This window comes from Octopus bimaculoides, chromosome 10 (genome assembly GCF_046866305.1).
Source record: "Octopus bimaculoides isolate indiv1 chromosome 10, ASM4686630v1, whole genome shotgun sequence".
In the NCBI taxonomy this organism is placed as follows: domain Eukaryota; kingdom Metazoa; phylum Mollusca; class Cephalopoda; order Octopoda; family Octopodidae; genus Octopus; species Octopus bimaculoides.
In genome coordinates, this window is record NC_142937.1 from 78,125,630 (window position 1) to 78,140,629 (window position 15,000).

General features: G+C 33.3%; 1 protein-coding gene across 1 annotated transcript in view; it reads right to left on the reverse strand.

Annotated features, from left to right (window-relative positions):
• LOC106880792 (uncharacterized) overlaps positions 1–15,000 on the reverse strand; it is a 204,223-nt gene that overhangs the window by 160,229 nt on the left and 28,994 nt on the right. Inside the window, exons 11-17 of the mRNA XM_089358814.1 lie at positions 13,626–13,782; positions 11,582–11,822; positions 9,917–10,058; positions 8,801–9,118; positions 6,510–6,674; positions 4,758–4,998; positions 1,485–1,740 (exon numbers count right to left, since the gene is read on the reverse strand). Of these exons, the coding sequence (XP_089214940.1) occupies positions 1,485–1,740; positions 4,758–4,998; positions 6,510–6,674; positions 8,801–9,118; positions 9,917–10,058; positions 11,582–11,822; positions 13,626–13,782 (1,520 nt within the window). The remainder of the gene's footprint in view (positions 1–1,484; positions 1,741–4,757; positions 4,999–6,509; positions 6,675–8,800; positions 9,119–9,916; positions 10,059–11,581; positions 11,823–13,625; positions 13,783–15,000) is intronic.

Sequence of the window (15,000 nt, forward strand, 5' to 3'; positions counted from 1 at the left end):
AATGAATTAATATATTGCTTATTTTTATACTTTTTTATAACTACACAGAATATATTACTTAAATTCTTATAATTATATTCACCATTACATTTATTTGATACATATACGATATAAATATACGATTTATAACTATACTTTTATTTTTGTTTTTATACTACCTTCTCTAAACATACTACTCTCTCCTTTATAAGGTTTATATCATGTTCTTTCTATAAAACAATACTCAGTTAGCTGCTACGCTCCGTACACTTAACACAAAAATATAAACATGTAACAGTATATCTTTTTCTACCTCCGACGAGATTCAACTTTATAATGTTTTAATTATTCTAATTAATTTCTAAAGTTTGAATCAAAACAGCTGTCAGAGATTATGTCTATTTTCGTAATTAATAAATAATTATTAATTGATTTTCATATTTTTCCTAAATAAATATAAACCTCGGTTTATCTAATTACCTTATTGTTGAATATTAAATATAATATTGAATATTAATAATAGATAATATACCAGTAAATTCATTGGATTTTATTATCCCTTAATCAGGTATTTAACCTTTAATTGAACGTATATATATATATATATATATATATATATATATATATATACGTACAAATATATATGCATACATATATACATATATATACATTTATCTATATACAAATACTTTTATATATATATATATATATATATATATATATATATATATATATATATATACATACATACATATGTATATATGTATATACGTAGTGTGTGTTTGTGTGTGTGTGTGTGTGTGTGTGTGTGTGTGTGTGTGTGTGTGTGTGTGTGTGTGTGTGTGTGTGTGTGTTTATACTAAAGACAAAACCAAATCTTGATATTTTGATGTTTTGAATATCAACATTTGGCTTTTGTTTATTAAATATTACAAGACTCCATTCTATGAGAAAGTCACCTGTCCTGTCGGAGATTTTCTGAGTTGTACTAACACTATGTTGACCCTGATTATTCCAGTCATGATTATTCCGTGGTTATTCCATTCATGATGTTAAACCTCTACCCCAAAAGTGGATTGGTTGTCTTTTTTCAATACAGGTATTACTCATTTTCGCCAGGTGAGTCGACTAGAGCAAGTGAAATAAAGTGTCTTGTTTAAAATTCTAATGCGCCACCGGGTATCGAAAACACGACCTTTCGATTGTGAGCCAAATACCCTAAAGGCATTTTGTCAGGCTTTCTAATGATTTTTCTAATCTATCGCATATGATTTGAGAAATACCGAATGGTTTTGACATAAACACATTGTAATACTGAAAAAAAAAAAAAAAAAAAAAACCGCAGAAGGTGGGCTTACAAATAGAACATATTTGAATATCTAGTGTGCTGTCAAGGTCGGCATAAATCTAAATATCGAACAACAAACACACGCGCAAAGCAAAACAAATAGAAGCGCCACCTCCATCCAGAAATGATTAAGTAAGAATAAATAAATGAGTGTTACCATTTTGAACAAGCTTTTCTTAACATCTGTCCAGACTTGAATGTTTTGCTTGGTTGCTTCTTATCATAACACGAACAATCGGCCAGCGGAACACAATTGCCTGTACTGTCGTAGTGCATATTCTTTGGACATCCACAACCAGGAATACATTCTTCCTGACATTTTCCCTTAATGGTTGTAAAATCACTGCAGTGACTGCTTTTCAGAGAATGGCAGACTGAGTAGACTTCTGATTTACCAACATCGCACTGAAAGGCTGTAACGAAAGGCAATAAAACACGTATAACATATTATATTATATACGTATACATACACATACATACACACACACATGCAAACATGCACACGCACATACTCACGCAATCACGCAATCACGCACACATATAGCCGTCTAAGAATCCATAAATCAGAAAAAAGCATTGGTATATTTCTCAATAGAATGGATGCATGCCAACTTTAGAAAGGTAAGGCTTAGAAAACCAAAGGACTTGGCTGTCTGTAAAAATTATATACAATGTGTATTCCAAGAGTCTTCAGACTTTGTTTTTAGGAGACACAGTTATAAATGTCTTAGATAATCGTAATTTTAGTATATCATTACCATACAGCTAATAAACTGACCGGCCAACTTCTGTTATTCAATATTGAAGCAGACGCCGGGAACAGCACTTTGAACACACCCTACAAAACACTACTTGTTACAACTAAGTAGTTTGCTGAATGCAGTCGGGACGCAAAGACTATTTGGAAGCATACTATGAAATATAGTTTTGTATCAAACTGGAACAAAAATGCAACAGAAACTTATGAAATGCTCCAGACTGTCAATGGAGTAAATTGCATGAGCTGAGCATCTGTTTTTCGTTGGCACAAGAGGGCAGGCAAAGTCGACTGGGGAGCTCATGATAATTCCCTTTTTCGATAACAAGTGCATCGACTACATATACAGGGTTTTCCCCCTCGTCAGGCAGTCAACAAAGAGTACTTTGTGGAGGTTTTGAGGGAGTTCAGGAAGAGATTTCGTTGCCCTTTATGAGTCTGGAGTAGCTTGGCTTTGCAAGCTGTCGGTGCTAAATTGCTGTTGAAAATTTATAGAACATCAAGTGAAATAAATTCACTGATCTACAAAATCTGAATTATTGCATTTCTAAACCTCTCAGAGAGAGTTATGCAGTAGCAGTACGATAAAGTGATGGCACTCCAGACCAATGAAAGGAAACTATCCTGATACTAGTCTCTGGATGCTGTTGGCTTTGTTGGGTGGAGGTACTTATCTCCCCTGTTTCAAAACTTCAGGACACAAAACGCTTGTGTCACGCAGCCAACTAGAACCGGAGTTGAGTTTCTTGGGGCTAAATAGCAGTAGCTCTTCCATTTCCTGGGACTGGCACATTAAGTTGGCAACAAACCAACACTTTATACATCTATCAACAAACCATCATATATATATATATATATATATATTTATATATATATATATATACACTATGGACTTAGTCCTCGACCCATGATAAAATCGTTGAGACACATTTGTAACATAGATGCTAGGTAGCTTTTACTACTTGATAGAGCCCATCCGAGTTTTAGAGAGCTGGGACTATTACAATATAGCAATCTACCAGTCGTTGTAATAATTTGTCCAATACGCTTTATATATAAGTACATACATACCCACACACACTCACAAAGGATCAAAGAGCATTCCCGAACCATAAGCTGGTTTCCCAGATACATACATACATACATATATATATATATATATATATATATATATATATATATATATATATATATATATATATATATATATTCACCCACCCACTTCTGGACGGGAGGCCTTTCCGTCGCAGAATTACTCATTTTTGCCGGCTGAGTGTAGAGTGGAGCAATGTGAAATGAAGTGATTTGCTCAAGAACTCTGCAGTAACCCGGCCCAGGAACAGAAACCAGAATCATACGATCATGAGTGCAACACCCTAACCACTAAGCCTTCGATATATATATATATATATATATATATATATATATATATATATATATATATATATGTGTGTGTGTGTGTGTGTGTTTGTATGTGTGTATCTGTGTGTGTGTGTATATATATATGTATATGTGTATATATGTATATATATGCATATGTATATTTATATATATGATATATGTATATATATGAATATATATGAATATATATCTATATGTATGCATGTATGCATGTATGTGTGTATTTACGAGGGAAGGGGCTGAAAAGTTCCTGGCTTTATCGCAAAAGTCTGGTTGGAGGCCCAGCCTTCCGAGTTCTTTTACAGCGCTTAGAAAAACTGAAGGACCGCTGCAATAAGTGCGTGAATTTGATAGGGGAGTTTGTTGAACAAATGTCAGTGTTGTTTTAAAAGAAGATATTTCGCGACTGCCCTTGCCACTTCCACTCCGCAAGCATTCAGTCATACTGTAACATCTCTTATCTTTCAATCGCCCTACGAAGCTGGATATCTCGGCAAGTGATTGTAACAAACATGCAGAATATAAGTAAGTAACAACAACGATAAATCATAATATGTGGTAGTTATAAATTGACTGAATCGTCTGGATCTATTTTAAAACGGGGCCCACATTTTTCATTAATGTTTTACGTAGTGTTTTTGGTACGGAAAGACTTTCAAACTTCGTATACTTATCTATTTTGTGTTATAGAACAGAAAAATATTTTTGTATTCGAATTTATTTCATGTAAAAAAATGTCTTATTTCGATAATTTCAACCAATCACTGACAAGTATTCAGTTGTTTATATTTACTCCTTTGGCTGATTAAGCGATGTAAAGCGTATTTAATCTCCATACCTTCGTTTTATTTGCTTTTTTCATTTTAAATTTGCTTTAACCCTAACCCTAACCCTACGGTTAGGGTTAGGGTTAGGGTTAGGGTTAGGGTTAATTGTTTCAGAATCGTTTGTTTATGTAGTCGGCACTTAATGTATATCGGCTGAATGGATGTCAGTGATTGGTTGAAATTACAGAAATACGACAAATTTAACATGGAATAACTTATGGATTTCTTTTTTTTTTAAGAAGACTAAGAGAAAAAGATGTTTTATATGACACATTCTACCAGTGTTCCAAGTTTCAAAGTGTTTCGTTAATGAAAAATGTGGCCCCCGTTTTAAAAAAGATCCAATCGTCTTTTATTATGCGTATACTGGATAACAGCTGACCTGAGAAAGCAGTGAAAAGGAAAAAAAAACTATCACGAAAACGAACATTGTTTTTATACTTACGGCATAGATTCGACAGCTCCTGAGATTCATACCATTTAATAAACTTCCCATTGTCAGCGCATTTCTTAGCATACTCAGAAAGAATATTACAAAATGGGGTGTTTGGACCACTGGCTGATTTTAAGCATGTCTCATGGAGACAGCGGTCAAAGTATGGCTGGTAGTTGACCACTTCATAACACTGCCCAAACACTTTAGTGTCTTTAATGATATTGCACAACGTTTGAGCCTTTTCAAAGTTCTATAGGTATAGAACGAAAATAAAAGCAAAATTTAAGATCATGAATATATGTCCATATCAATACATATACACAATACACAGACGCAAAAACATACTCACATACAAGAGTATATGTATATATATATATATATATATATATATATATATATATATATATATATATATATATATATATATATATATATATATATGTGTATATATATATGGCGCGCTTAGTGATGAGAATTTCACCTAGCAAATTATTTTATTTGGTAAAAAAATTCGAAACCTAGGTATAACCGTAAAAAAATAAGGTAAAAGTTTTTATTTTTCATTCCTTTTGAAATTGCTCTTGATTTTGGTCGTTTTGGTCGTTTTGACTGCTTCTTCTAGCGTGTAAAATTACCTGTTATAGATAGTTACTCTTGTGTTTAAATGTACACTATTTTGGTGCAGGTTCCGCCCCAACATCCGAAACTCGAAGTTTTATCATTGCAACCGAACAATTGTCACATATTATATTACAAATAAATTCCTCTATTTACATAATATCAAGGTCTCTTTCATTCTTTTGTTGTCTTACCATTACTATATATATATATTGGAGAAATTATACGAAATGTATAATAGATGATGAGTAAAGCATCGGCACAGTTTCGATTATCTGTTGGTATCCGTAGATTTATTGCGGGAACTTGGAAGTGGCGGTTGGGGGAAACAGTATTAATAAAATAGATATGCACAAATACTTGGACATGCGTGTGTGAGCGCGTATGTATATATGCGTGTATATATATATATATATATATATATATATATATATATATATATATATATATATATATATAGGTATCTGTGTGTGAATATATGCGTCTAAGCACGAACACAAAAAAATTTTCATCTAAGTATTATCTTCCTTTCAATTTCTACTTCCTTTTCTTTCTCTTAACAATTATAACAGCGAAAGCTCATTACGTCATTTTCTCTAAACTAGAATATATACTTTCCACGTTCCTATTTGAATTATTTGCGTTTCAACGATTTTTCTCTGTTTTACTCATTACCGAATTTGATGGACATGTAGCGGTACGTAAGCCGACTCAAGAAATCACTAGTGAAACTTTTTATTGATGTACTCGAAGAGAGCCAGAACGGGTCGAAACAAGTGTTGTATCCAATAAAGTCTTTTTTACACATTGCATCTTCTATTCTATTCTATTAATACTGTTATATATATATATATATATATATATATATATATATATATATATATATATATATATATATATATATATATATATATATATATCTTAGAAAAATTTGTTAGGTCAAGGCGTTTGTATAATATCTGCCTCAACGAATTCCAGTATCTGCTTCAATGAATTCCAGTATCTGCCTCAACGAATTCCATTTGCCACATGCAAGCACGGGAAAGTGAGCGTTAAAACGATGATGGCGAAGTCACTGAGGAGGATGAGGAGGAGGAGGAGAATAATAATAATAATAATAATAAGGAGGAGGAGGATACTTACATAGCTGTACAAACTACAAGGGTCACTAATCTTCGGCGTATAAACGAGAGAGCAAGTTGAGTCTTGATACTCGAGTACGAAGTTCTTCTCCGAGTCTACGATATTATTTCTTAAGGTGAAATCATCGTCTGTTATGTAGTTGAATGTACCACACATTCCTCGAATCTGGACAAAGAATAACCAAAAAAGAATAAATAATAATAATAATAATAATAATAATAATAATAATAATAATAATAATGCTTTCAAATTTTGCCACAGGGGCATCTATTTTGCGGCAGGGGGTGGGGGATGGGGGTGGGGGGTAAGTCGATTACAGCGATCTCCAGTTTTTCACTGGTACTTAATTTATCGACCCAGAAAAGATGAAAGGTAAAGTCGACCTCGGCGAAATTTGAACTCAGAAAGTAGCAACGGGCGAAATACCGCTAAACATTTCGTCCAGCGCGCTAATGATTCATGCAGCTCGCCGTCTTAATAATAATAATAATAATAATAATAATAATAATAATAATAATAATAATAATAATAATAATAATAATAATAATAATAATGATGATGATGATACAGTAATCACTCGCCACATCGCGGTTCACCTATTGCGATTTAGTATATCGCGGATTTTTCTTGCTTATATATGTAAATTTATATCGCGTACTCCTCAGTATATCACGGGTTTCTGCGGCCGATAGGTATTTATATTTTTTTAGATTTTAATTATTTCTGTGATAAAATAAGCATCTTCACGCCTAAAAATTAATAAATGAATAAATAAAAATATTGTACAGTACTGGACAGTATAACACATTAATTAAAATATATTAAAATAATATACGTATGTACCATAGATGATTAAACAAAGAATACATGCATATGTGTGTTTGGGTTTCTCTATGTGTATGTATGCTTAAGGTCCCATGCCCCTTTTTGTGTGTATGTGTTTGTGTACGTTTACATGTCTGTATGTATATGTGGATGTACATCTCTCTCTCTCATCTATCTATCTATCATCTATCTATCTATATATATATATATATATATATATATATATATATATATATATATATATATACATATATATGCTTATGTACGGGTACGTACGTATATGCATGTGTGTGTGTGTGTGGCTGTTGGTGTTTGTATATATGTATGCTTGTAATCAAACATTCTCTATTTAAGCAAAAAATAAACTCTAAATTATCATTTAAAAAAACCGCTTTGAAGCGAGAAATTCCAACAGAGTCACTTTTTTGTAAATGTCCAATTATTAAAGTGGAAAATGGTCAGAAAAGCCTTTTCTATTCATTTTTTAAAATATATAATACTGTACCAAGGGCTTTCTATTTCTTATTCTGATATATATATATATATATATATATATATATATATATATATATATATATATATATATATATATATGTGTGTGTGTGTGTGTGTGTGTGTGTGTGTGTGTGTGTGTGTGTGTGTGTGTGTGTGTGTGTGTATGTACGTATGTATGTATGCATGTGCATATACACATACGTACAAACATACGTATATACATACATACACATTTATACACACACACACACACACACACACACACACACACATACACAATATACATACGGCAGATTCTGACATCTACTTTAGAGTAATCTCCTGACTATCGCAGGTGTTACGTTCCAAAACCCCATGCGATAGATCAAAATCCGCGAAGTAGAAACACTACTCTATTGTATATTTTTTAATATTTTCTTTATAATTTGTATATATTCATTTTATTATAAATGCAAAACAACATCCCAGAGGAATCGATATAAGCTTAAGTAATAAACCGCGATAGGTGAACCGCGATATGGTGAGTGATTACTATAGTTAGTTGAAAAATTTAAATTAATTAAGTTGTTCATGCAATTAGAGAAAAAAATCTAGAAGTACTTAAGATATGCAAAAAAGTAAAGAAAATAACCCTATTAATATGAGCCAACGTCAATATTTAGAAAATATTGGCAATTTAGACAACAATGCATTTGTCTTTAAAACCAGGAGGTGAAAACACTAGGCACATTTCAACCTTATTAGACCTCTTTAACGAAACATATTCAACCCGATTGGGAATACGTAGAAGTCATCAAGATATGTGCGTGTGTGCGTGCGTGTGTGTGTGAGTGTGTGTGTGTGTGTGTGTGTGTGTGTGTGTGTATGTGTGTGTGTGTGTGTGTGTGTGTGTGTGTGTGTGTGTGTGTGTGTGTGTGCATGAATGAGTTTGTGTAAGTATAATATTTCGCTTGACACAAAAATATACCTACCTTTGAGGCAAAGACTGGATCAACAGTGATGGAAATTTGGCTCTTCGGTTTATATAGTATATCTAAATATTTCATGTGGATGAAAAAGAATTCAGATGACACTTGCTTGATGTAAATGTCAGCATCAATGAAAGGAAATGATTTGACGACATCAGAATTGACAACAGCGGTGACATCAGAAATCTCAACGGACATTTTTGCTGACTGAATAGTGAAACCTTTCAGACAATTTTTATCAGCGACCATTGTTCCGCCGCAACTTTCGTATACAGCTTCTATCTTTAACCGTGTGCGCTCGTCTACTATATTCGGTTGAGGCTGTAAATAAATAAATAGATAAATAATAAAAAAGACATAATTTTTTTTTTCTTTTGATAGTTAAATTCTTTTTACTACGGTAATCAAATATATCCACTCAAATCTTCCTTAATATTAACTGCGGAAAGCTGTTTTATATACCAATATATCTTTTGTCAAGGATTGTCATGTTTGAAACTTCTTTTGCTGTTGAGATATGTCAAGTTTATTGAGGCGACAGAAAATATCAATTATATTACTAGGTGGATCATTGACATCATTACTGGAATAAACGTGAAATTTAATTTCGCAGTGAAAGGTTTAAATGCATAACAAGGAGATGCCACCCATGTGAAAAACAATAGTTGTGTTAACATATTCAGTTCACGGAATATTACAAAGTTAACGTAAAAAAAAAAAGCATCAGTCAATGGTGATATCATTCTGTTTCAGTAAATACGCGATAACTATTGACTTGTTTCAGTCGTATTACGATCTTTATAGAGAAGCATGGAATTCACCGCTCTTATTGAAATAGTGATCGGAGAATTGTTTGTTGAATTTGGAACTGACATAGCAACTGCCAAAAAAATAAGTGAATAAAAGAAGAGGAAAAATAAGAAAAATTAATCACTTCACCCAGCTGTCCCTGTCCAAAACGTCAGACTTATGAAATTCCACCTCCCTTCATGTTTTTGAAATAACTGTCAGCTAGCAGATCTCACTGATCTTAGAGGATCTTCAAAGACCATGGACGAAACGACTTCCTCTCAACCAAACCAGTATTACTCTTAAACCTCTCACAAGATATATACTCACCTCAATTAAAGTATATTTACAAGCCGCTGGTTCGATTCTAAATTCAGTTCCATCAAATGTCTTGTACAAAGCTCTGTCCGAAACGGTACATTTTGAAGGGCATCTCTGTTCTGTGCATTCCCATCTGCCAAGCTTACAGACACTAAGAAGATAAAGAAAATAAACAAAATCAATGCAAGTTGTTATTCAATTTAAATACACGAGGTCTCACGAGTTGATTGATAGCTCATGGTTGGTGTTATACCGTCATAGAGAAGGGGAATCGGAAGGTTTTTTTAAAACTGTGTAACAAAATTTTTAATCTTTTTTGTCTTTAGTCAGTAATTATTATTTCCAATTTGCTTTTATCTAGAAATCAAATGAAATGACTACTATTCCCTTCACACTTTGCTTTTGTAACCTGGACATCAATGTTCTGAAATTGACCGATTTCTATTGCATTTCAGACGGATTCAGCGCTGAGTTACTAAAACAGAAATATCGTTGTAGCAAACATTCTGCTCAATACCACAGATTTGCTTGTCAGTTGCTTGACTTTAACCACTTGAGCCTGTCTTTTAGTGGCTGACGATATGTGCATCCCTGATCATGAGTGAAAGTGAGGAAGGGGGGCATCATAGCCATGTGTTGAGAGAGATTGTTCGAGGTTTGAATAAATATAACAAAAGCAAAATTTGAAGGAAATATTAGCAAATAAGAAATAACAGCTGCTACTCAAAAACAAAAATCGTTTTAAACGGTGTAATTATTGCCTTTATTCGGAACTATAAACGACAGGAAGCGAAATGGTTGTAATTAATCTTGATTCGAAATCGACTGGCGTTCTCGGGTTTATTGAACAAACCTCAGTATACGATTGATTTGCTAGGAGAACAACCGTGTATCCATCAGATTGCATCCTCCCATCTTGTAAAGAGTGATGTGTTCTAAATGTTTCCTTGTAAAGCAATGACTAAAGGAAAGGGTGGGTAGCCAAGGCTGATGTGAAGCAATACGTCAGCAGCAGCAACAAAAACATTACTACTACTACTACTACTACTACTACTACTACTACTACTACTACTACTACTACTACTACTACTACTGATGCTACTGCTGCTGTCACCGAGAGGTAAAATTCATTGCTCTATTTAACGTCATCTAACTTTCTTACTATATATTTATTATTGTTTCGTTTTAAATCAATTACAATATTTCTTTCTTTATGTTTTCCATAAGAAAGCTTTTTCCTAGAATGGTGTGGTGAGAGAAAAAGTTTAAACAGCAGACTGCGACTAATTTCTCATAAGCGTTCAGCAACATGGCGCAAACAAGAGCGTGCACACACACACACACACACACACACACACACACACACACACACACAGACACACACTATATATATATATATTGTACATTTATATATATTTATACATACATACACACATACATACATACATACGTACATACAAACACACACATATGTATAAAATTAATATAAACAGATAATGTACTACCATAAAGAGAAAATTCAATCGTCCCTAAGCGTGACTAAAGGTGCCGATACATTTACATTACTAGAAATAAAGTTAAAATGCTGTAGGAAAAGCGCAGATATGTGCTGACAGGGGAGCCAACCACCCCATGCCGACTCGAAAATATGAATCATGTTTTATAACTACTTACCATTTGTTGCAGTCCATTTGAACAGTTGAACCAGCTGGCATCCTTTTATCCTTATAAACACAGGAACAGTCTTTTGGTAAAACGCATTTGTCTCCATCTCTAATTGTTCCGGGTTTACATTGACATCCAGGACTGCAACTTTTATAACATTCGTCAGGGACAAAAGAATACAACCGGCTACATGTTGGTTCACAAGCTGTGGTACACTCAGTATAAATGAAACCTGCGGGGCATGTTTTCGCTGAAATCATGCAAATAAATAAATTTATTAATTTGATTTCTTAACACAGATAAAAGCAATAAACCTAGAAGCGATTCTCTCCCCTTAAGCAGCACACTCACTTTCTCTCTTTATAAGTAGTAGTTCCCAGCGACCCAACGACGTGTATTCTAACTATACTGTAACTAAATTTGCTTTCACGGTTTGTGTCACTTGGGGCTGTTCTGAAATAACTGTTGCCAAGTCTTCAGGTTTCAAACATTAGTCTCTGATGAGCCACTGAATTTGGTGAAAGCATAGTTTTTTGCTAATTCAAATAAATTTGTTGAAATAACTCTACAATTATCTACATAATTTATATGGAGTTCTCTTTGGATTTTGATCCCTTCAATTATTGAATTAAAACTTTTCGTGGAATATATAACTTCATGATAGCGTCCAATATGTATTCATAAGTATGAGATCAATATCTACCATTCTTTCACACTCCCTAAATTAGTGAAATTATAGAAATTTTGAATGGTAATAATTTCAAGAACAAAATAGTATCTTATCAAAGTATCAAAGCCTTAGATTGAAGCAGAGACCGTTAAATCTCTAGTCTAACTTACATTCAATTGAAATATTTCAACTAGCTGCAAAAGGTTTCATAATTTGATGTAATACATATTTATTATCATTGAAATAATATTTTTTTCATGTATACCAAAAATACAGTACACATACACAGACAAACACAAACACACATACATACACGCACACATATACATATACACACATACAAATACATATACACACACATATATACATATATATATACACACGCACATACATATACATACACATACACATCTGTTGGAATACCTCAACTGATTTACATGTAAATTCCATAATATCCTTTTTGTCTTGAAGACATTTCACTCAAATTTTTTTTTTAAATGCTAAGTTATTTTATCACATATATTTTGCAATTTGTATTGAGTGTACATTGAAACGATTGTAGACAATGTTAATGCATTAAAAATTAATTTATATCGTTTATATCTCTCCATTTTCTTACTTAATAATATTTAATATTTTTGTAATATATTTATTGAAGAATTATATCTTCAAAATATAATATGTTAAATCAGTGCATCTTGGATAAAACAACCCCTACAAGAGGTTTATATATCCTATATATCACTATATCCTCATAGTGACTGACTATATATATACATGGCCTTATAAGACTTTCAAACAGCTTCTAATTCATAAATAAACAGTAGAAAAAACTTAAAAGGTAATTGAAAATATAAAAGATCTGTCTGAAGATCCAGTGCACCTGTCGGCGAAACTCGGAGTGACATGAAACTGATACGACCCAAATAAAATGTGTTGTTTAACTCGACTATAGCATTGAGTATTCTTCTTTTCACCGACAGTCAACACTACACACACACACACACACACACACGCACACACAGTCGTCTTGCTTGACTGTTATATCTACAGGATTTTCCATTCTCTGCGCATATTTTCTCTTATTCCTTTCTGTTGAAGAGCGTAGCCTCGAAACGTAAAAGACTTTTTCATATCCCCGAGCATCAAACTAATTAATACACATGCTTGTTGTTCATACACCTGTCTTCGTCTTTTGTTTTTCTATAAATTTCAACTATATATCTATCTATCTATCTATCTATCTATCTATCTATCTATCTATATATATATATATATATATATATATATATATATATAGATAGATAGATACCTGTACAAAGGGTGCAAATGACGGATTGCAGGGAAAAATTAGCTCCGTTGGAATGTATAATATTTACTTACGGCAAACGTCTTTACGTCTCCATTGAATAACAACTCCTTCTTCTCTGCAATCTTCTGAATAACTTTCAAATACTTTGCACATTTGTTTTTCCTGTTGTGATGTTTGTGCAGAACAGATTTCATTCTGACACAGTTTTACCCATCTTTCCGTATCAATCTAGTAAAAGGGCAATAACAATGGAGGATTTAATTTCATTTTCAAATAAACATTAATGCTTCTTGACGAAATCATGATAGACAACAACGTAATTGAGACTGGTGAAAACAAAACTAAGGTTGTCGTGACGAGATTTAGATTCATAAGACCGAATTTAAGGGAGAAAACTCTTTAAAGGAGAAAAGCGGAGAGGAAAATACTTTGTTTTATTAATTATGGCTCACACACACACACACACACACACACACACACACACACACATACACATACATGCATATACACATGCAGGCACATAGAAACTCGAGCACGCTCAAAGCCGCGCGCGCACAATCACACACATACAAAGATATATGCGCTGAATCACGTACACATATACATTCAAACGTGAATATACTTACATTGACCCATGCACACATACATAGATATTAAGTACAAAGAGTTACAAGCACAATATGGCATTCGCACACACACATGAACGTTCACACTTTGACACATAAAAAAAAAACAATGTTGTACATAGAAACAAACACACATATACATATAGACATGTCTCATACTGAGGCATACGCTGATAAATTTACACAATTTCAAGAATTTTTCCAATCACGTACTTAGCAATAACCGAAACTGGAGAAATTTGAAGATCCGAGGGGGTAAATTCTGGAATTTCAGTCGAGGAAATTGTTTTAAGGTTGAAAATTCTCTTTTATTTTTTTATCATTACCGGTACTGTTGGATGTGTTGGCTTTCATGCTTATATTTAATGACAGCGAATTGGCGAAACCATTGGTGTCTAGGCTACCGAAAGGTATTTGGACTGTACAGAAACCTGGAAGAAACACCGTGCGATACTTGTCTCAGTTTTCTGAGCCCTGTGTTGAAATCTCGTCAAGGTTAATTTTATTTTTCAGCCTTTCGAGGTCGATCAAATAAAGAAGAATTGTCAGAGTGTCGAACAAACTGACTTGCAGTATCTGTTCCGTTTGTTCTTCAGCAGGGAACTCAATCTTTCGCTTGGATGGACATTATCTTCTCCTGATCCTCGGATGCTTTTAGCAGAGCGCACACTGCTGTAAGCTTTAAACGTTCTCCGTAGTGTCGGAGGCCAAGGGAATTATGACTCATGGGTATTGCTCTTTCATCCCTGGGAAGGATGTCACACTAATATAAGGTTGTTAAAGTTACACAAGGTTATGTTTGTTTCCCGATTACTCTATC